Source organism: Thamnophis sirtalis, unplaced genomic scaffold, assembly GCF_051295495.1.
Source record: "Thamnophis sirtalis isolate CommonGarterSnake01/CBP01778 unplaced genomic scaffold, rThaSir2_p1.2 scaffold_10, whole genome shotgun sequence".
NCBI classification, from domain to species: domain Eukaryota; kingdom Metazoa; phylum Chordata; class Lepidosauria; order Squamata; family Natricidae; genus Thamnophis; species Thamnophis sirtalis.
Genome location: NW_028261390.1, coordinates 30,001,287 through 30,022,821, shown reverse-complemented (window position 1 = coordinate 30,022,821; position 21,535 = coordinate 30,001,287). Strand labels below are relative to the sequence as shown.

The window sequence follows — 21,535 nt, the reverse complement described above, 5'->3', positions numbered from 1 at the left end:
GTATGGCTTCAATCAATACACAGTGCATCAAGATAATGTAGTATCAACATTACATTTGAGAGCAGGAAACAGGTAATTTACGAATGTAGTGGGAATAGGTTTTTTAATTAATGACATTCACACTCTAGAATTCTGTGTACATAACATATTCTATGCCCAGAAGTATAGCTAGTCCTGAGCATTCGTTTATTTCCAAAGGCTTTCAGTTCCTTGAGTGACTTTTGGACAAAATTATTTATTATATTATGTTTTTTCATTAATTTTTTCTTCTTTTTCTTATTCTGCACTGTTCAGTATGTGTTACTTGGATAATGTGTTAAAAACTATAAAATAATCAGTTCAATAGTCCTGTAAAATGATTCTGCACTTATTTGCACACTAAATTCCTACATTTACTCTTCTGATACGGTTTTAAGAATCTTAGCTAGGAGCATTTTTACATACAGTATATGTCACACACATAAAATTTCCATAGCAAACCATACTGAACATTCTTTTAAAAAAATCCAAATCTTCTTGCCTGAAATCTGATAGCTGTCCTCCCCTTCAAAGAAATTATTATGTTTCCAGATTATATTTAGTTATGATCAAAGAGTATATCTGTCATTTCCGTAATTCTACCCTATGCTCATTAAAAATGACAAATATTTTTCTGAAGAAATATGAAGAAGTATGAAGAAATATGTGTGAAGAAAATTCGAACTCTACAGCCCTGAGTGAATTGCAGTCTCATTTTGGACAGTGTATTCATTAAATGTGTTTACTGCATACAGTTATAGGAAGGAGAAAATCAATAGGACTATTTTCAGCTGGAGTTGGTAACCTATCTTAGCAAGATATGGAAGATGTAAAGTGCACAATTTGTTCTTTTTTTCTTCCATCAATTCTTCCTTCTTGAAAGGAAATAAACTGAATAGCAATTGCAGCTGGGGATGACTGATGCAATATATATAAATATAACTTATCAGTAAATTTTATTGATGGAAGGATGAGGTAACACAATTCAATTTTTACACTGGGGGGGGGTCACAGCCCAACAAAATGTCAAAATAAAATAAGGAAAATTAAAATCTTAATCAAATACTGAATAAAATTTGTCATCTGAAAGAAAATGTAAAAGTATGTCATTTTTGCAACATCATGTTTTGCTATTTTTATTTGTTTCGATGTATTGCTAATTGAGTTCACCTATAGTTTTACAGCTGGTATTTAAGTGTGTATTTATGCATAATTTTTTTTTGTCTATAACCACATTTTCTTCTGTTATGTTTGTACAGAAGCATAGCCTTTTTTGTTCAGACAATTTAAACATTTTTATAAAGAGTTGTTGGCAACAGATTATAATTACAATAATTCAATTTATTAATTACATTAATAATTAATGTAAGTCAATATTTTCTATGCATAATATAATTAATCTCTCTCCTAGTCTCACCACACAGAATGGTATTAGGAAGAAATAGCATTCTATTGTTGATAATTTTCTTGCTACCACTAGATGGCCTTGTTTCCATACTGCTTTTAGACTTTCAAAATCTCAAAGAAGTCTGTAATTCTTTATTTCAGGTCTGTATAAATATCTGCATTAGAACAAAAGAGAAGCTATTTCTCAACATGGTAAGTATAAAGTACAATTTACAATGCACATTCTCTCAATATCTTTACACATTTTCTTCCAAATATCTCACCATGGTATTTTGGAAATCTTTGAAATATAATAATACCCATTTAAAAATGTAGAATTTCATGCAGTAATTGTATCAAAAATTCTGACTGAGAATGCATCAATAACAGACAATTTTTTTTAAAAAAAATTAATAGGTAATTTTTTGAACGTACTACTTTTATTATTATGTTTATTTATTTTGAAAATTAAATAAATGGAGAACAGCTTACAACCTCTCTCTAAAACAGAAGTTCAAAAGAATTGTGAATGCGAGAAACAGAATAAGTTTGAAAAGGCTCTATTTACTCCAAATTAATTACAGAAACATATTTCTAAATTTATTAAAACAAAAATATTTTAAAAATTATTGCAATGGTACTTAAGATGATGGTAAGTTAATTATCTCGATAGTCTAACAATCTGTACCTACCTCGTTTAGTAATATCCATTTGGAAGAATTAGAATGGATAAACAAACGTAAAGCTTTTATCTTTCCTAAAAATGGGGGAACGGCACCCTCTGCTACTCCATCTTCAAAGTTATCTATTAATAAATGAAAATATTATTTCTGGTGTATTCTGAAATTATTTTTTAGCATAACATCCTGCCATAAAGAACTAAAAATGATATGCTTTAAATCAGAGTACAAATATTTGTGAAGATAACTGACATTTTCAGTAAAAAATAATTGCAAGCCAAAATTAAAGAGAGTCAGTATGTCTAGTGGTTAAGGTAGCAGGATAGAAAGCAGGAGATCATGACTTCAAGTCCCACATTAGCCATTAAAGCTGGCTAGCTGACCTTAGCCAGTCACTCTCTTTCAGCCTAACTTGTTCACAGAGTTGTTGTGGGAGATGTGTTGGGTATGCTTGTTGCCTTGAGTTATTTGTAAAAATAATAAAGGCAGGATACAAATAAATTAAATAATAAATTAAAAATGAAATAATGAGGATTCATAGACACTGTTACAGAAATTCAATGTCTTGAAACACCATAAATGTGTATGCCTTGTAAAAATATATAAAACTGCAGATGCAATTAAACTGACATATTGCCACCAAATGGAAATTTGGTGCACAAACAGCATAGTAGTGAATGTGCATAATGGACACCAGTATAAAATGCTGCAGCTTGCAATAAGACCACATGATTTCCTCAGTGCTGCTTATACACCTGTAAATGTATTTAATATTTTGTTAAAAAGATAATATAATTCTGGACAGTTCTACTCCAAAGTAAATCCAAATGAATTCAATAATAAATATAAAATGTAACTTTACTTTCTGAATACTTATTGCTTCTATTACAATGGAAGAAATAAACATACATTATCTGTCTTTAAAGCCGAATAATTTATATTTTGTATTTCATTTGGAATGTTAATTTATATCACTACCCAGGCAATATATGTATTTGAATGATGTTAAACTTGAAATATACGCTCTACATGAGGTTTCCCTTGAAGACCATCTGGAAGCTTTAACTGGTGCAGAGAGTAGCTGCATAGACAATTATGTGTCTCTCTATTATGGTGCATGTTATATCTTTGTTCTGTAAGCTGCATTGGCTGCTGATCTGCTTCCAAGTGTAATTCAGGGCCCTAGTTTTGACCTTTAAATTCCTATGTGGCATTACACCAGGTTATCTGAGAGTCCACTTCTTCCTGATTACATCTCCCTATCCCATCTGGTCCAGTAGGATGGGGATATTGCAGGTCCCATCTATTCAACAGCTCCAGCTGATGGGACCCAGAAATATTCCTTTTTAGTTTGGGCTCCTACCTTCTGAAACATCATCCTGTCCCCAGGTGAAGTTAGCTCTATCTCTGCTACCTTTCTCAAAGGACCTTAAAATGTGATTTTTTCCCCCCAACATGTTTGGAGATCCCATTGGAAGTCTGAGAGGTGGCTCGATTGTGTTTAACTGATTATTATTCTCCTGAAATCTTGATTTTTAATTAATTATTTTAATGTTATGTATTTTTAAATGATATTAGTTGTGTGCAGAGTCACATTCAGTAATCTATTTATCTATTTATCTATCTATCCATCTATCCAGCCATCCCATTTCCCTGAAAATAAGACCTCCCCGTGTGACCATACTCGCTGCCTCCTGCACCTCAAAAATATTAAGACCACCCTGAAAATAAGGCCAAGTGCTTATTTCGAGGGTCAAAAGAAAATAAAACCCTGTCTTATTTTTGGCACAGTATATATACACACATATACATACATACATACATACATACATACATACATACATACATAGATAGATAGATAGATAGATACATACATACATACATAGATAGATAGATAGATAGATAGATAGATAGATAGATAGATAGATAGATAGATGGTAGAGAGATATAGAGGTGTGTGTGTATGTATGTATATATATACGCTGGAAGCAATTCAGCATATATTCCATAAATAGTTCAATAGCAATAACAACAGCTAGCCAAATAAAATTAAAATAAAGGGACACTATATTGTATCAGGGCTACAGGGCTAGCCATTACCGGGGAAGGAGGGCTCGCTACATCACAGCGATCCCTCGTTCCGGCCCTGTAAGCTCAACTCTAGGGCCAGATGGCAGGAGAAGCCAGGGCCCTGGTCTCAGGTTGCTGTTGCTAAATGCCAGGTCTGTGATCCAGAAAGCTCCCCTCGTCCGGGACTTAATACTTGACGAGGGGGCAGACCTGGCATGTATTACTGAGACCTGGTTGGGCCATGAGGGAGGAGTCTCCCTCTCTGAAATGTGCCCAGAAGGGTTTCAGGTGCTCCATCAACCACGACACCAGAAAAGGGGTGGGGGAGTGGCAATTATTATCCGGAAATCTTTAGTACATCGCAGGAGCCCTGCTCCGGAGATTGTTGGGTGTGAGTCCCTTTTCTTGAAGTTGGACCTAGGGGTTCAAGTGGGCATGTTGTTGACATACCTACCTCCTAGCTGCGTCACAACAGCCCTGCCTGCGTTCCTGGAGTCAGTAGCCGGGCTGGCGATTGAGTTCCCCAGACTGTTAGTACTGGGGGACTTTAATCTACCGTCCTTAGGCGAATGCTCTGATGGGGCCCAGGAATTCATGGCTTCCATGACAGCCATGGACTTGACCCAAGTAATCCAGGGTCTGACTCATAGAGCGGGACACACGCTTGACCTAGTGTTTCTCTCGGGGCAGTGGAGATGTGATCTCAAGTTGAAGGCAATAGACATCTCGCCCTTGTCATGGTCGGATCACTACCTGTTGAGGCTTGATTTTTGGAAGCTACTCCCCCACCACAAGGAGGTAGAACTGATTAGGTGGTTCCACCCCAGACACCTGATGGATCCGTTGGGATTTCAGAAGGAGCTTGGGGAGATACCTGACTCTTGCCCACAATCCGGCAGAGTCCCTGGTCGCCGCCTGGAACACAGCGGTGACTGGGGCCCTGGATCTGATTGTCCCTATGCGGCCTCTCCGCGGCAGTGGATCCAGGAGGGCTCCTTGGTTTACTGAGGAACTCCGGGAGATGAAGGGCCAAAAGAGACACCTAGAGCGACGCTGGAGGGCTAGTAACTCCGAATCCGACTGAACACTGCTAAGAGCCTTTATTAGGACTTATCTCGTGGCGATACGGGTGGCAAAATGTGCGCATTTTTCCGCTCTTATTGCGTCCGCAGAATCGCGCCAGTCCATCCTGTTTAGGATAACCCGTTCCCTCCTGAATGGGGGGGAAACGGGTGATGCTTTGCAGGGTCGAGCTGAGGAGTTTGCTCAGTTTCTGTTGGACAAAATTGCTCAGATTCAAACAGACCTGGACTCCATTTGGACAGAACCAGCCGAATTGCCGAGGGAGGGTCTTGCTCAGACTTTCTGGAATGAGTTCCAGCTTGTCACCCCTGATGAAGTGGACAAGGCCATGGGAACAATGAGTGCCTCCACTCATCCATGTCCCTCCTGGCTGGTCTCAACCAGCCGGGACGTGACACGAGGCTGGCTCCAGAGAATTACGAACGTCTTCTTGATGGAGGGATCCTTTCCACGTCCTCTTAAGGAGGCGGTGGTGAGACCCCTCCTCAAGAAGCCTTCTCTGGACCCAGCTATTTTTAAAAACTATTGTCCAGTCTCCAACCTCCCTTTTTTAGGGAAGGTTGTTGAGAAGGTAGTGGCCCTCCAACTCCGACGGACCTTGGATGAAGCAGATTACCTAGACCCTTTTCAGTCTGGTTTCAGGCCTGGTTACTCCACCGAAACTGCTTTGGTCGCACTGACCAATGATCTCTGGCAGGCCAGGGACAGAGGCCATTCCGCTGTCCTTGTGCTCCTTGACCTCTCAGCGGCCTTCGATACCATCGGCCATGGTATCCTTCTGCAACAGCTGGAAGAGGTGGGAGTGGGAGGCACCGTTTTGTTGTGGTTCTCCTCTTACCTCTCCAACAGGTCGCAGTTGTTGTTGGTTGGAGGACAGAGGTCGGCTCCTAGGCCCCTCAATTATGGGGTGCCGCAGGGGTCGGTCCTGTCCCCCCTCCTATTTAACATCTACATGAAGCCACTGGGCGAGATCATCCGCCGGCACGGGATTAAATACCACCAGTATGCGGACGATACTTAGCTGTATCTGTCCGCCCCATGCCAACTCAGTGAAGCGGTGGAAGTGATGTGCCAGTGTCTGGAAGCTTCGGGATTGGGCGGCATAGAAACCTAATAAATTTAATTCAATTCAATTCAATCATCCCCAAAGTGTTAGAAATTATATGCAGTACCAAAATTGGATGGAAAAAAAATCAATAAATAGAAAGACATAAAGTCCTCTTCAAAATATAGTTCTTTATGTCCCTTTCTGTTCAAAAGTGAGAGCTGAAGCTAGCTACATTTTAAAAATATCATTTTAAAGAAATGAGGCAACAAGGCAACATCCATATGAGTAGATACTGTACGCATCAACAGGAGAGGCTAATTTCATGAAAATTGCCAAAAAATATTCAGGCTAAGTGTTAACATTTATTATATTGCCTGGGGCAGAACCTGAATCTTCCGCACGTGAAGCATTTTTTTGTTATGATCAGTGCCTCCACAGATGGAGCCGGAAAGCCAAACTGAAAGGAAGAAAGGCTAACACTGTTGTAGAAATCCTTTAATATGAATTTATGCACTATTTTAAAAGGAGAAATTCTACAACAATCTTGTTTTTATTATTTTGTTTTTATTCATGCTACCTTTAGTTTTCATTTCATTTTTCTTAAATAAATTCTAAGAAAAGAAAAATGATACTTTATCCAGTGGAAAATAACTTTTGGATACAACTGCCACAAGCCCCCCTCCCTTGTTCACTACAACAACAATGAAATATAGCAAACAAACTAGAAGCATTTTAGATATATTGTTTACCTATCTGAAAAAATCCATCCCAAGTTTTTATGATGGTAATGTGGTTTGAATTGTTTCTTACAGTCTGTGAATTAATATCCTGAAACAAATAAAAGGAATAAAATTTCAACCAGTCTTTGGAAAAGAAAGCAACATCTTCTTGAGCACATTTCTGTTATGTGAAATTCAGCTAGAGTGAAGTGAAAATTCCCCTGACTAGGGTACGTGCTTATTGCTGTGTTTAAAAAACCACCACCACCAAATCTCTCTAGGAAGAAATTTTTGCTCCGACTAGGTGACATAATTTCCAACAGGTTATTCCAAATGAGGAATATTGTCAAATCGCTGTTTAAGCAGAAACAAAGTAGGGGCAGAAAGTAATAATGAAGGGGCCGCTATAATTGCTTGCATTATGTTCTCCATGATATCCAACTACTACAATGGAAAAAAAAATCTTAAGAAATTTTAAAAGGCAAATGGTTATGAATAGAATAGAATGGAACAGAATAGTTGGAAGGGACCTTGCTCAGGCAGGAAACCCTATACCATTTCAGACAAATGGTTGTCCAATGGTTATCATTTATCAGAATGTTGAAGAAACTGTATCCTATTTAGAGGATAGCAGCCTAATAGATTAGGGATAGTAGATAGAAATATAAAGCAGAAATAAACTTCTCTTCTTACTTTTCTAGAAAAGCTTCACATTGATATAGGCAGAAATACTTACATTGCTAGGTAAAACTTCTACAGTAGTGTTAAACAATATGTCTTTACGGTGTTTAAAATTTCCACTTCTGAATAAATATCTGCAGGACAAATTGCATAAAAGCATAAGGAAATTTACCATTAATATGAAATTGTGGGCTTTTATTGTGAGACATGTTCACCTTATTGTTTAGAGAAAATGCTTCTAGAAGAGTTTACAAACAAAAAGTGAATTATAGTTATAAGAAGTCTTGGATGTGTTTGTTCCATCTGCAATGTTAGGAATAAAGCATTAACAAAGATTGGAACTACTATTAAGCATTATCCAGCAATGTCAGATAACATTCTCTACATTTGCTATTTTAGTTAAAAACATTTCAGATCACAGGATAGGAACAATAGAATCTTAATGTTATCTCATTTGTCAATTTCCCATTCATATGACTTATTGGAACTTTTTTCACTTTGAGAAAAATTAAGGCAAGCCTAGTTGGCCAATTTTGTTGTGGAAAAATCATTTCATTAGAGACCACTTTGTATCAGGTGACAAATTACCTTATTATTTTCAATGGTTTCTCAAAACTGAACAAAATATAATCTCCTACTTTAGGAGTAAAAGCCCAAAATATTTCTATTCCATTGTAAGCCTTTTCTAGAGTAAACTGCTGAAATACTTTTAAGCTTGTTTTCATTTTTGCAGGAGGGTTAACATGTTCCCTAAATAATGATGTTTCGACAAAATCTTCATCCTGTAAAATATAGATGTATATTCACATGTAAAAACACTATTTTACAAAGTTTTGTCAAAACAGTTAAGCACAAATTATAATCTTGGAATATAACAAGAATTGGGAATCACCTGCTAAAGCCAATATGGGGAAGATTCAGAACCTACACAAAAATAAGTGTTCCTTGTGTTAGATCGGGTGAATGTATGCGGTAGACTCAGGCTTCAGCAACAAACAGCTCTTTATTAAGTGACAACTATGTACAATCCTGCAAAGACTCTGTCTGGCATCAGCCCTTTTATAGGGAGCTGTCAGACCTTTCAACCAATCAGATTTGAATACTGTTCCCGCCGGAACAGAGGACCTTGGTGGAAACTACCATAATATTTGTCAGTATGTAACACCTTGCTAACCAGAATAATGAAAAAACAATCATACCTGCATTGTGATGTCACAACTCAAACTACAATGTGTCCTCATGTCCTTATATCAGGCTAAATAAATCGTAGGATTTTTGTTGCAACATCACAATCTATGTGTCACCACGCCCCATCACCACACACTCATAGTTGCCTGTGATAGTACCATATTGACTGAGTAATTATAGTATCCCAAATAATTAGTTGTCAATTTATCAAATTACAGCTTGTCCTACTGATAAGGACAGAAGCAGCTGTTGGAAACAAAGAAATAGGCAGAGGTACAATAGACTGCAAATACTTCTGCTGAAGAATGTGGATGTTTAATTTTGTTCCTGGGTCCTTTTCTTTCCAGGTGCTACACTTTTTTTAAAAATGCCATTTTCTGCCTTCCCTTTCTTTTCATGGTTCCACCACAAAACCGCGGACGACAAAATCGCGGTCGACGAAAGCGCGCATTTGACGTCATCACAGTGCGACGAAAACATCGCGCTGTGATCGAAAAATGTAAAAATAAAGCGAAAACCTTACCCTAACCCCCCCAAACCTAACCCTAAACCTAACCCTAAACCTAACCCTTAACCTAAGCCTAAATCTAACCCTAAACCTAACCCTTAACCTAACGCTAAACCTAACGCTAACCCTTAACCTAACGCTAAACGTAACCCTAACGCTCTAAACCTAACCCTAACCCTTAACCTAACCCTAACCCTAACCCTAAACCTAACCCTTACCTTTATGTGAATCGGCTTGCTTTAATTTTATTTTTATTTCAATTTTTAATTTTTTTCGTCGCGCTGTGATGACGTCAAATGCGCGCTTTCGTCGATCACGCTTTTGTGGACCGCGGTTTTGACAGGTCACGCTTTTCATGCATATGTAATTGTGTTTCTGCTTGTCAGAGGAAAAATGGTTTGTTAATGGAGATAAAACCAGTTCAAACAAATAACCGAACAATAAATTATAACTGCATTCAGGGTCCTGGGAATACCACAAGGAACTAAAGGGAAACCAAGGGAGGGATATATACTAGGTTAGATACGATGTGTTAGATTTCAATGTAATGCGACTTCACATGTATACTGTTTTTCTTTAATTTCTCTGTAAAAATAGGATAAGTTAAGTACATTGACATATAGTGGAGGGGAGGAGGAGTGGGATAGAAGAAAGATGGGTAGAGAGGGCGGGAGAGAGGATGGGAGGGAGTGGATCGGGAGAGAGGAGTGGTAGAGGGGGAGGGGAAGTAGGGTAGAGGGGGATGATGGAGGGAAGATAGAAAGTTGGAGGGGGGTGGAAGAAAGAGGTGTACGGAGAGTGGAAGAGGTATATTGGGTTTCTATTTTGGGGGGTATTGTTGACAAGAGGAATTGCTGCGATTATTGTTTAATGTTGTATGGCTCTGGCTATGCACAGTATATATGTGAGTGTATGAAAATGAAAAAATGGAAAATAAAAACCTTTTTCACACACACAAAAAAAAGGAACTAAGGGGAAACCGAACGGGAGATTATTTTTGCATTAGTGTCACATTTCTGGGTTTCCTAGAACTATCTAGTTGACAGTGTGAGAACAAATTGTGAGAGTCCTCATGCCTTTAGTCTGATCCAGTAGAACTTTTCTATATAAATTAGTTAAAGGGAAATGAAACATGAGAAATAAAAGCAAGCTACCGTAGATACAAGGGGATTAAGTGTCCAGTGTAGTTATGTTTATGACCATTTGTTTAGTAATCTCCAAATTAATAAGGTTGCTTTATTTGAAAAGACAAAATTCTAATTCTTCAGCAGTTCCTTCCCACCAAACCATAGGAATTTTAAAAGGCCAACTTAAATGCTTCTGGACTGGAACCACAGTTAATTTTGTTTTTCTGTAAAAATTTAACTGAAATAAATGTTTCATTATTTTCAGAAAGAATACAAATTTAAATCAGAAGCAAATAAACAAAAAAGATATTTTACTCTCAGCTGCTGTATCTTTCCATTTAAAGAAGAATGAAATCCCACATGTTGAAAAAGTGATGGTTTATAACGGATGCGTAAATTAGACTTCTGGCTTTCACAGTCTTTCTGGAAAGGAAAACATTTTGTGTCATAAAAACCAGGCAATCATATTTATACAGAATTTTATCTGAACATTTATTATTCTTGTACATGCAGTCTCATAAGAAGAAACTGCCTAATGTATTAGTATGATATTAATAAGCAGAGCTGATGTAATATCTATAATCACAAGTATTCCTAATGTTCAAGTGGATTTGAAGAATTTCAGCCTTTGTGAGGAAAAAAGATTAAAGCCTCACCAGAAATATTAAAACCATGTGAAAGCAAACTTAGAAGCAGGGTTTGTCTAAGGATAAACATGGAATATGTAAGTAGGATAAATGCCATCAACTTCTAGAAAGATAGAATAATTTTATCTTTAATTATTACATGGGTTATTGTACTATACACCCATGTGATTTAAAAGCGATATGTGACTGAAGTTGCTTTAATCACTCAGCAGAGAATAATACACCAAACATGTCCTCTGATAGTGAGGCCATCAGTGATTTTCAGATTTTCAGAACAACTGGTTGTAAATTAAAATGGAATTTATTAAACAAACTGATCATAGCCCAGAATATACAGTATTTATATTTCCAGTATAACGAAGCAGGCATTTTTAATTATAGAATGACTTCATTGTTGGCACTAAAATTTCAGGACACTGGTTAATTTATAAATCAGTTTTAATACAAAATGGTATAGTAATAATTTCTCCTTAAAATGTGTCTCTCTTGTTTTGTGTGTGTCATTCTGTCTTGTGTACATACATATAGCTATTGTTAATAAATAGACTACTTACTACATTTTTCTCTGGATTACAAACTTTAACTGAAATTAAGTGGTCTAGTAGCCAGTCAATTGGTTTATCTTTGTAGAACATTAAAAAAAATTCTACTATCAGTGGTAAGTCTTTGCATCGGAATAATTTTCCTAAAAATGCAATTTTTTTTAGAAGAGGAAAAGAGAATCATAATTTTATTTACAACACAGTAATTTATTAACTTTATTGTCCAGATCTATCCATTACTAACAACTTGGATCAAGATTTAGTTACGTTTAGTCTATTATTTACACTTAACATCATTCAATTCACATACATAATTCAAATTGATTTTAATAATTTATTTAGAATATTGCAAAATCTGTAAACAATCTCTTGTCTATAGAAAATACATTTTGTCTAAAAATAGAAAATAGTAATGACTAGTAATTTGAGTGAGCATTGAAATATTAATACAATAATTTCATGTGTTTATGGCTCTTAATTTGTATTGACTCTTACTTTGTTTCTTTCTGTTTGAAAGAATGTTTCACATTTTTATTTGCTAAAATAGCAGCTCTTGTTTCCCAGATTCAAGCAAAGAGGCTTTGATTTTTTTAATCTCATTTTCAAGATGCTTTTAGATTGTTTATTTTATTTTATTATTGCGAGATGGCATAGGATGATGATAAAAAATTAATTACATCTCTCTCCATTGTTTTTAACTTTTCTGTCTCTCTTTGCTTTCTAAACAGAAAAAAATGAAAGCAGTACCCTAATGTCTTCACTTAGTATGTAGCTGAAATATGAGAGGAAAGCTAGAGATTATTCAGCAGGGAAAGACACTCAAACACATATGAACTGCTTAGCACTTAGGCAAATGCATGAATATCGAAACCAGCCTATGAAGATTTAAATGCACTTAAAATTCTCTCCTAACATGTAAGATTTAAAACCATGGATTATTTTTAGAATAAGAATGGCTTTAAAAAGGCAAATATTACATTCAACCTATCTTTATAGTAATTTTATCAACTATAAATATTAAATAAACTCTATTATCAACAAGGATAAATCCTAAATGATGGATACTTTTTTAAATGATGCATTATACTATGCTTATAGTGCTTGGATGAGATCTAGGCAATTCATTAAACAACTCCACCAGTTATTTTCTTTCATGATCCTCTGGAAATTCCATAATCCATGTAAAAAAGCACATTGATTTTTACCTGAAAAGCCTTTCTCTTTCTTTCTTTTCTTTTCTACGAATAAGCCTTATTGAATTCAATGAGATTTACCTATTCTGCCATGCATACATAACATAGACTGAAAAAGTAATTTAAGTACAGATTCGGAATAATATTTTATTGGATTGTTGTTTGTTGCCCAGAGTGCTTTTAATGAAATGGGTGGCCATCCAAATTCTATTAATAAATAAAAAAATATTGTGGAAAATGGCACATTAAATATTTAATAACATAATTTTGCTGCTGAAAGATAGAAAATATATCCACATATTCTTATTTAGTCAGATCTTTGTGGACTCTTGACAATATTTATTTATTTATCACATTTATATACTGTTGTACTTACCAATAAACCCAAGTTGAGAAAACTCAAGAACTATCCATTCCTGTGATAACTTTAGTTCAATAAAGTAATTTATTGTATATAAATATTGAGGGTTGGCCACAATATCATCTTCTAGCTGAAAAATAGATTATTTTTACTAGCAAAATCATAGATCCTAAGACTCTTAATAGAATTTTTCTTCCAGAAGAAACTTAAAACTCCAACAAGAAAAGGATTAGAGTAAGGAAGATGTATGAAAATATGAGAGCTCTGTGTGTCATCAACCTATCATTAAAAATCTACAAATAGAAGGAACATTATTGTCTATTGGGAAATAGATCCAGAATGTACATTATCAATAAAGCTGATTTCCTGGAACCACTAAAATGATTATTATGTCAAGACTCAACTAATACCTTGATAAAATACTTAGAATAATAATAAAACATCAATGGATGTATGAATATAAAATTTAAATAAATCATAGTGGATGAAATTAATTGCCAGTGAAAAGGTACAAGTATGGAAATGACATGATAGCTAGGAAGGCAATCTAGGAGTGCAATCCTTGAAGGTTTTCCTGCCAAATAGCATGTGGGAATATTATTAACAACACAGAGAATCCACCACAGATTGGCAGGGCTACAGACATCTATATGAAAGCTTACACAAATGCATTTCTATTGGCAATGTACCATTTCCCTTAAGAATAAAATAGAATATTCTTATCCTGAAGCATATCTACACTTGCTATTTAAGATATTCCCGTTGGGTGCTCAGACTGGCCTGACTCTAAGCTGCTTTAAGAAAACCTTGTCCAGACTGAGATGCTTTTGACAACAGCTGGCAAGATATTCAGTCCAGACTACAGGTTACCACATACGTCCACTGGACAGTTCTCCTACTGTTGTGCCTTCCAACCTGTCTGTCTAGGAAAACAATTGCCAATCACATTCTTTGTTGGGGGATCCTTATAGATGTGTCTATTTTTATATACATATATGTGTACAAAATCAATATATAAAACTGACTTTACATATATACAAAGTTAGAATATCCTAATGTACATACATGCAGAAAAAGCTTTGAAAACCTCCTTTCTTTAAAAAAAAAATTCTAGCACAAAATAATGTAATAGCATATTAGTTAAAGCATCTATCTTGTAAATATAAGGTTAATGGTTCAAAATCCAGCAATAGCATTATATTTAAATTATTTTAATGTCTCTGATTGTATTAATTCTCCCTGAGCTTTCTTCAAAAGTAAATTCAGCTACTGGCTGCCTTTTCTGGCAATGGAGCAACTGGCCATCACAGATAAGCTTTGAGTCAGGGATAAAGAATTACAAAGTACATTTTTGTAAAAGCATAGTATATCTTGTGAAAGATATATAAAATCAAATAGACAATTCCCTTATTAAATTGTACTGTATTGACTAAAAAGTAAGCATGCTTTATTTCTGCTTTATTTCTATATTTTTCCCTAAATACAGTACAGGGATACTGGTAGTTTCATTTTGTTCTGTGTAGCAGCAACAAGCAGGGGGCAAAGCCAGCAGCTTTAAAAATGTGATGTATGAGGAGAGTGGAGGGGAAAAAATTAGTCTGAGGTAACTATCCTGACAGTGATAAATGGTGAAGAGAAATCTTGTAGTTCGCAGACAAGCCATTTAATAGGTTGTGCCCATTTGAAGCTTTTATTTAGTGCCTACCTACTTAGATACCTACTGTCTCTTGGGATAACAGATAAGTTCATAACCCGAAAATTGGAAAAGATTGTGCAGCCAGAAGGAAGATTACTATGCTTGATATTTGGATCTAGGCCCTGTGCCAGGGGTCCTCAAACTAGGCCCCTGGGCCGGATACGCCCCACCAAAGTCATCTATCCAGCCTGCGTGGGGCCACAAGGCAGCCCCACCCACTTTCTGGCTCCCATCCTTCGGTCAAGCACAGGACTCACCTTCACTAGCACCATGGGCTGGAACTGGAAGGCATAGAAGAGTGCTACTAGAGGTGGTGGAAATTTTGGCCAGCAGAAGGCTTCTGAAGGGCGGGGAGGACAAAAACGGGGCACACAGAGGCCCCTGGAAGCCCAAAACTGGCCTAATTTTGGCCGGCAGAGAGCTACTGGAGGACTGGATTGGAGGAGGAGGGTCGCCCACTTGCCCACCCACTGGCTGGACTAGTCTTCAAGTTTCAAGCAAAAGAGATTTGTTACTTTTGGGGAGACCACAGGATTGCCCCACCTCCCCACCAGCCAGCTGGTCTTTGGCACACCACTGGTCGGCCTACGGACATCAGATTCCCACCACTCAGCACCAGTTCAAGGGTTCCTTCCTCCCCCCAGGGAACAGAGAGCAGGAAGGAAAGAGAAAGAGAAAGAGAGGGAGAGAGACTTGTTGATTGTAAGTTCCTTGGGGCTGAGAAGAATTGCGGCAAAACTGAATTTCCTGAAGTGGACCACTAGACAACTTAAAAAACGATCTAGTAAAAAGAAAAATGAACCAAAAGAGTAACATGCAAGCAAAAGCAAATAAAACACCACCAGGAGCAAAACAAATGTTAATTTATGTGTATTGTTTAATGGACTGCTAAATTGGCCACGCCCACTCAGTCACATGATCACCTAGCCACACCCACACAGTCAGTCTGGCTCCCCAACAGTCTTAGGGACTGTAAGTTGGCCCCGTTTAAAAGGTTTGAGGACCCCTGCTCTATACCATAGATAAATCTCTTATTATAACCCAACCTAGTTGCAAATATTATTCTACTTTCCCAAAATGTGTCCTGTTTATTTAACAAATCTGCTCCTTTCAATCTTTTCCATTACAAGTTGCATTGAATGCTGGCAGGCCAATGCTTGTTATTTTTAACCACCTTGAATTACCATAGTATTTAAAACAAAGAATTCTGTGGCATATTAAAAGCTAAACAAGTTTATTTTTATCACCTAAGCTTTTGTGAATCACAGTCCAATGAATTGGATAGCCTTTAAGGTTGGTGCCATAATATCCTTTTATCCAACAATGTCCACCCTAAGTCTGGTGCTTCAAATACGACTTGACTACCATTCTGAAAACAAAATATTTGTTCCATTGTAATACCTTAACATTTTTAATTGTTAATTAACTGCACAAATATAAACTTCTCATGAAATAGTGTGTCAAGTCAACTGCTGAAATGAAATACGACTCAAATGTCCCTGACTGTTGGCTCACCTTCTGAATCAAGATACTAAAAGCTAATGAAGTTTTTAATGTTTTCATTTATCTCCCTTGAGCATTGAAACGCTTACTAGGCCTTACTGAATCAGAGCTCCTCAAAAATGCTTTTGGCTTTAAAATGCACAATTATCTCAGAATGAGGGAGGCCTGAAAGGAGACCGAGAATAATTACATTTCACCCTAGGTGATGAGGGATTTGGTTGCTTGCACTTATGGCTCCCGTACCCTCATTATCTATTCCTTGGCAGAGTTAAAAGTCTCTCAAAGGCCCCTATGGAGTTAAGAAAATATGAATGACTGCATGAACTGAAAATATTGATACAAATTTCTCTAAACCACTCTCAATCTTTTATTGATAAATCACACAATTGCTAGAGTGTTTTTTTTTAAAGGGAAAAAAACATCTTGTATGGGGGGGGGGAAGGAAGAAGCAAATAGGCGGGTTAATTGTCTTAAATTGCTTCCTAGCAGTACTAGAAAGAAAGGAAGAAGCAACCAAATCTGTTCCAGTAGTGAATTTCCTTACTACTAGTTTGCTTGTATGTGCGTGCGTGACAGTGCTGCGCATGCGCAAAAGCATCCGGGTGGGTGGGTAGAGCCTCCCTATTTGGGCTGAACCAGGAGCAACCCACCTCTGATCAGTTCCCTCTTCTTTCCTCCTAACTATTAAAAAAGGATTCTCACACACATATATTCCAGATTTAAAGAAAATATAGCATGAGAATAAGTACCCTTTAATCTCTCTTTCCATGTAAAGGAAAAACAGTGACAAACTATATCTTCTTCCTACTGTATTCTCACAAGGGCAGGGTCCACTTTTCAGATCATTGAATGCCACTTTGCACAGTCAGCTACATCTCCAGGGTGCAGGCCCACAGCTTGCATATCTTTGTTGATGTTGTCTTGCCATCTCTGTTTTGGATGCCCATGAGGTCGCTGGCCACCCTAACCCTAATCGACACCTAAAGATTGAAGAATCCAGGCACATAATCTTGCACAATTTAGACAGTATAACCACATATAGTCATGAAACATACCTGTAAATAATATGTTCCCTTTTTTTGGGCATACATCATTAAGAAACTATAATCCAAATTCTGTTTTGTTCTCCACCTAAACAAAAAAAAATCATGAAAATTTTAAAATACAAATCTATTCTTGTATTTTTTTTCTGTATCGACAAAGATAGATACATTTTTGCTGAAACCTATTCAAATTATTTTGCTAGATAGAATTCAGAATGGAAATTGCTGTCATTATTTCTAATTGAAAGAATAGTAACGTAGAAAATAGCCCTATTGATTATTCTGGATGTAAGCAGCTTTGAGCACTATCAAGAATTATATTTGCTCCATTCGAAATTGTAAGCACTTTGATAGATTGGATCTATTCCTACCGTGTTTCCCCCAAAATAAGACAGGGTCATATTTTATTTTGACCCCCAAAATAAGCACTTGATCTTATTTTCAGGGATGTCTTATTATTTTTGAGGTGCAGGATGCAACGAGCGTAGTCACCTCATGGCTGCTTCTGCATTGCAATATTTTGGGGGAGTGCTTATTTTCAGGGGTGGGTTTATTTTAGAATATGTGCCGGATTGGGTTTATAATCCAGGGAGGTCTTATTTTTGGGAAAACAGGGTACCTGGCTTTGACATTTCAGAAAACAGATCCTTTATTCACCAGCTATTTCAGAATTCTTCTATCATATTTTCCTAAAGTTTAATTTCTCCATTGATCTTCTGTGATACTGTATATGGTTTGTATATACAGAGTAAAATTATATAAAAAATCCTGGGTGATTTCTCATTTTATGATAACAAATAAACCAGCTTTCTGTCTTATCTATAGTCTAGAAAACAAATGGAAGAATTGAAGAGCTGACGTAGTAGTCTCTGATTCTTATGCCAAATAAATTTTCTTCCACTGAAAACAAGGAACTAAAGCAGAAACCTTCAAACTTAGAATTGATCAATTGTATCATTAAAAAGATGATGAAGATGCTAAACATTTAAATCCAGGGACTAACATATATAGTGGGCAGAATTTCACCAAGTTGTTCTAGAAAGATCTTCATATATATGGCTTCTTGTATCTGCTTGGAAATGTAGGCAACATTCTGACGTATGTTTTCCTGGAAAGGGCTAATTTCCCCTTTAAAAATTGTCTCAATATGATCCAGACTGCTTTGTCAGTTATGATTAATAATGCTTCTTATAGCTTTGATAACTGTATCCCTTACCAGAAAATAGGGACCCAGTAGTTCATCAATATGAAGGGGCATGATTTTGAATACATTACATAAGGGGTCCCCCACAACTCATCTCTTGTGCACCAACTAAAACAGTACAAGAACTGGGATTCATTATTTAAAAATTATACAAATGTAAATTTTCAAAACTGATGTTATTCTAAAGCTGACTGTAATGTGTTCCTTTTCATTAATGTCCTTCTGCTTATATCTGCCTTCTATTGGTAGCTGCTTTATGTGTTAATCAGAGACAATAAACACATGTTTCACTATTATGTTTTATTATAAAGTTATTGTATAATGAGCCTGCGCAAAAATGGACATGACATTTTAAGAATTTAAGAATTTAAGAATGTAAAAATATGTAGGAAAATGCAATCCAAGGATCTTATGATCCCATATTTCATACCTCACTCTTTCTTTTGAATCGCCAAATGTTTCCTTAAGATTGGAGAAGTCAGGGTAAAAGGATTCATGGGGTGAAATAACTTCCAGAGCACCAGAAACAACTTCATTTGAAAAGCTGAAGAAAGAAAAGAACAGCATTTTCTTCCAGTGAGTGTTCAATCAGGATATTTAGAAGCACTTCAACTGACAGGACTTCAACAGAAGATGGTGCCAATATGATATTACAATATTTATACCTAATTACTTAAAGCTACATATCTGCAATGGTTACCTTAAATCTGTGTGTGTGTGTGTGTGTGTGTGTGTGTGTGTGTACATATACCTACACATACATACTATATAACAGAAAACAAATGTGTGTGTGTGTGTGTGTGTGTGTGTGTTTATTTGTGCTGATAAATAAATAAAGGGAAAAAAACACAAATATAACAAAGGCAACAGTAAAAATATTGGGTTTCTGTCGTGATGGACTCTTGTGACGAGCTGATTGACAGAGAATGGAATCAGTTAACTTCCTCCCATAATTGGGGCATACCAGGGGTTGTGACTTTATATATAAAGTGCTGATAAATAAATAAAGGGAGACTAGTATAGATCTATTTCAAGCTATTTAGCTCTCATCAGCTAGCCATACCCTTGCTGGGAATCGAACCTGTGCTCTATTGCCTCTTAGGCAGATGTGTTAACCATTGAGCTACAAGGCTCGACTCCTTATCAGCCAGGCCAGGGTGAAAGGTATATATTTAAAGTCACAACCCCTGGTATGCCCAAATATGGGAGGAAGGTCACACTTCCATTCTCTGCCTTCAGCTCGTCACAAGAGACCATCCAGACAAAAACCCAATATTTTTTTACTGTTGCCTTTTTGTTACATTTGTTATGTTACATTTGTTATGTAACAAAAAGGCAACAGTAAAAAAATATTGGGTTTCTGTCTGGATGGTCTCTTGTGACAAGCCAAAGGCAGAGAATGGAAGTGTGACCTTCCTCCCATATTTGGGCATACCAGGGGTTGTGACTTTAAAATATATATATACATATATATACATACATACATACATACATACATACATACATACATACATACATACATACATACATATATATATATACATACATACATACATACATACATACATACATACACATACATACATACATACATACATACATACATGTACACACAGAAAGAGACATATAAGTGTATGTATATGACAGGAAAAGAGAGACAGAGGGAGGGAGGGATAGAGAGCTGGGTGACTTTCAGTTGAGAGCAGTCACTCATTTAGCCAAACCCTCCTCACAGGATTACTGTTGTTGGGAAAATAAGAAGATGAAGGTGTGATGAATATTTTTTCCACTTTGAGTTATTTGTAAAAATAATAAAGGCAGGATACAAATAAATAAATAAAATTTTATTAAAAACTTTGATTATAATAATAAAATCTAATCTCTTGGTCTGTCACTTATAAGTCCACTTTCAATACCGTGTTTCCCCAAAAATACGACATGTACTGATAATAAGGCTATGCCACATTTTTCTGGTGGGCAAAAATATAAGCCCTCCCCCACAAATAAGCCCCCTGGACAACCCCCCACCTTTGGCCAGGCAGAACGCCACTCACAAACCTAGCGGTATCCCGAAGGTGCCAAGCCAGGGGGAAGGCAAAGGATCACGTTGCTTGGTGCCTTCGGGATACCGCTAGGTTGGTGAGGAGCACTGTGCCCAGCTGAAGAGGGTTGCCAGGCAGCTGTTCTCTTGCGAGCAGGCTCCCAAAGAGCTGGGCACAGTCTCATGGGTGAATGGCTGTGTTGCGCTGTCGTAGCAGCACAACACAACAGCCATGAAGTGAGCATGCTCATGAGCAGCCACCCGGGAACCCCCTTTCCAGCTGGGCACAGCGCCATTCAGTGATCTAGGGGTATCGCCAAGCCGTGGGAGCGCCTGTTTGCCACCGCCCACCACTGCACGAGCGAGAGCGGAACAGCCGCTCATGCAACCCCCCTCTCCAGCCGTGCAGAGCGCCTTTCACTGGCATTTTAAAGGCGCCAAGCCGTGGGAGCTGGGCAGCGGCAAACAGGCACTCACACGGCTTTGGCGATACCCCTAGGTCAGTGATTGGCACTGTGCCCGGCTGGAAAGGGGGTTTGCCAGGTGGCTGCTCGTGAGTGTGATCGCTTCATGGCTGTTGTGTTGCGCTGCTACGACAGCGCAACACAGCCATTCACCCATGAGACTGTGCCTGGCTTTTTGGGAGCCTGCTCGCAAGAGAGCAGCCGCTCGGCAACCCAAAAATAATAAACCCTCCCCTCATAATAAGGCCCAAGCCATATTTTGTGGGTAAAAAGAAAATAAGAACCTGTCTTATTTTCGGGGAAACACGGTACCTTCTCTATGTTGTCAGGTAA

At 37.2% G+C, this 21,535-nt stretch overlaps 1 protein-coding gene across 1 annotated transcript in view; it reads right to left on the bottom strand.

Moving 5' to 3' along the window:
• Positions 1 to 1,340: 1,340 nt before the first annotated feature.
• MGAT4D (MGAT4 family member D) overlaps positions 1,341 to 21,535 on the bottom strand; it is a 33,947-nt gene continuing 13,752 nt past the window's right edge. Inside the window, exons 5-14 of the mRNA XM_087723931.1 lie at positions 19,128 to 19,241; positions 17,506 to 17,581; positions 13,267 to 13,381; positions 11,710 to 11,840; positions 10,824 to 10,931; positions 8,274 to 8,467; positions 7,741 to 7,819; positions 7,035 to 7,113; positions 2,097 to 2,209; positions 1,341 to 1,580 (exon numbers count right to left, since the gene is read on the bottom strand). Coding sequence (XP_087580057.1) covers positions 1,563 to 1,580; positions 2,097 to 2,209; positions 7,035 to 7,113; positions 7,741 to 7,819; positions 8,274 to 8,467; positions 10,824 to 10,931; positions 11,710 to 11,840; positions 13,267 to 13,381; positions 17,506 to 17,581; positions 19,128 to 19,241 — 1,027 coding nt within the window. The 3' untranslated portion in view covers positions 1,341 to 1,562. The remainder of the gene's footprint in view (positions 1,581 to 2,096; positions 2,210 to 7,034; positions 7,114 to 7,740; positions 7,820 to 8,273; positions 8,468 to 10,823; positions 10,932 to 11,709; positions 11,841 to 13,266; positions 13,382 to 17,505; positions 17,582 to 19,127; positions 19,242 to 21,535) is intronic.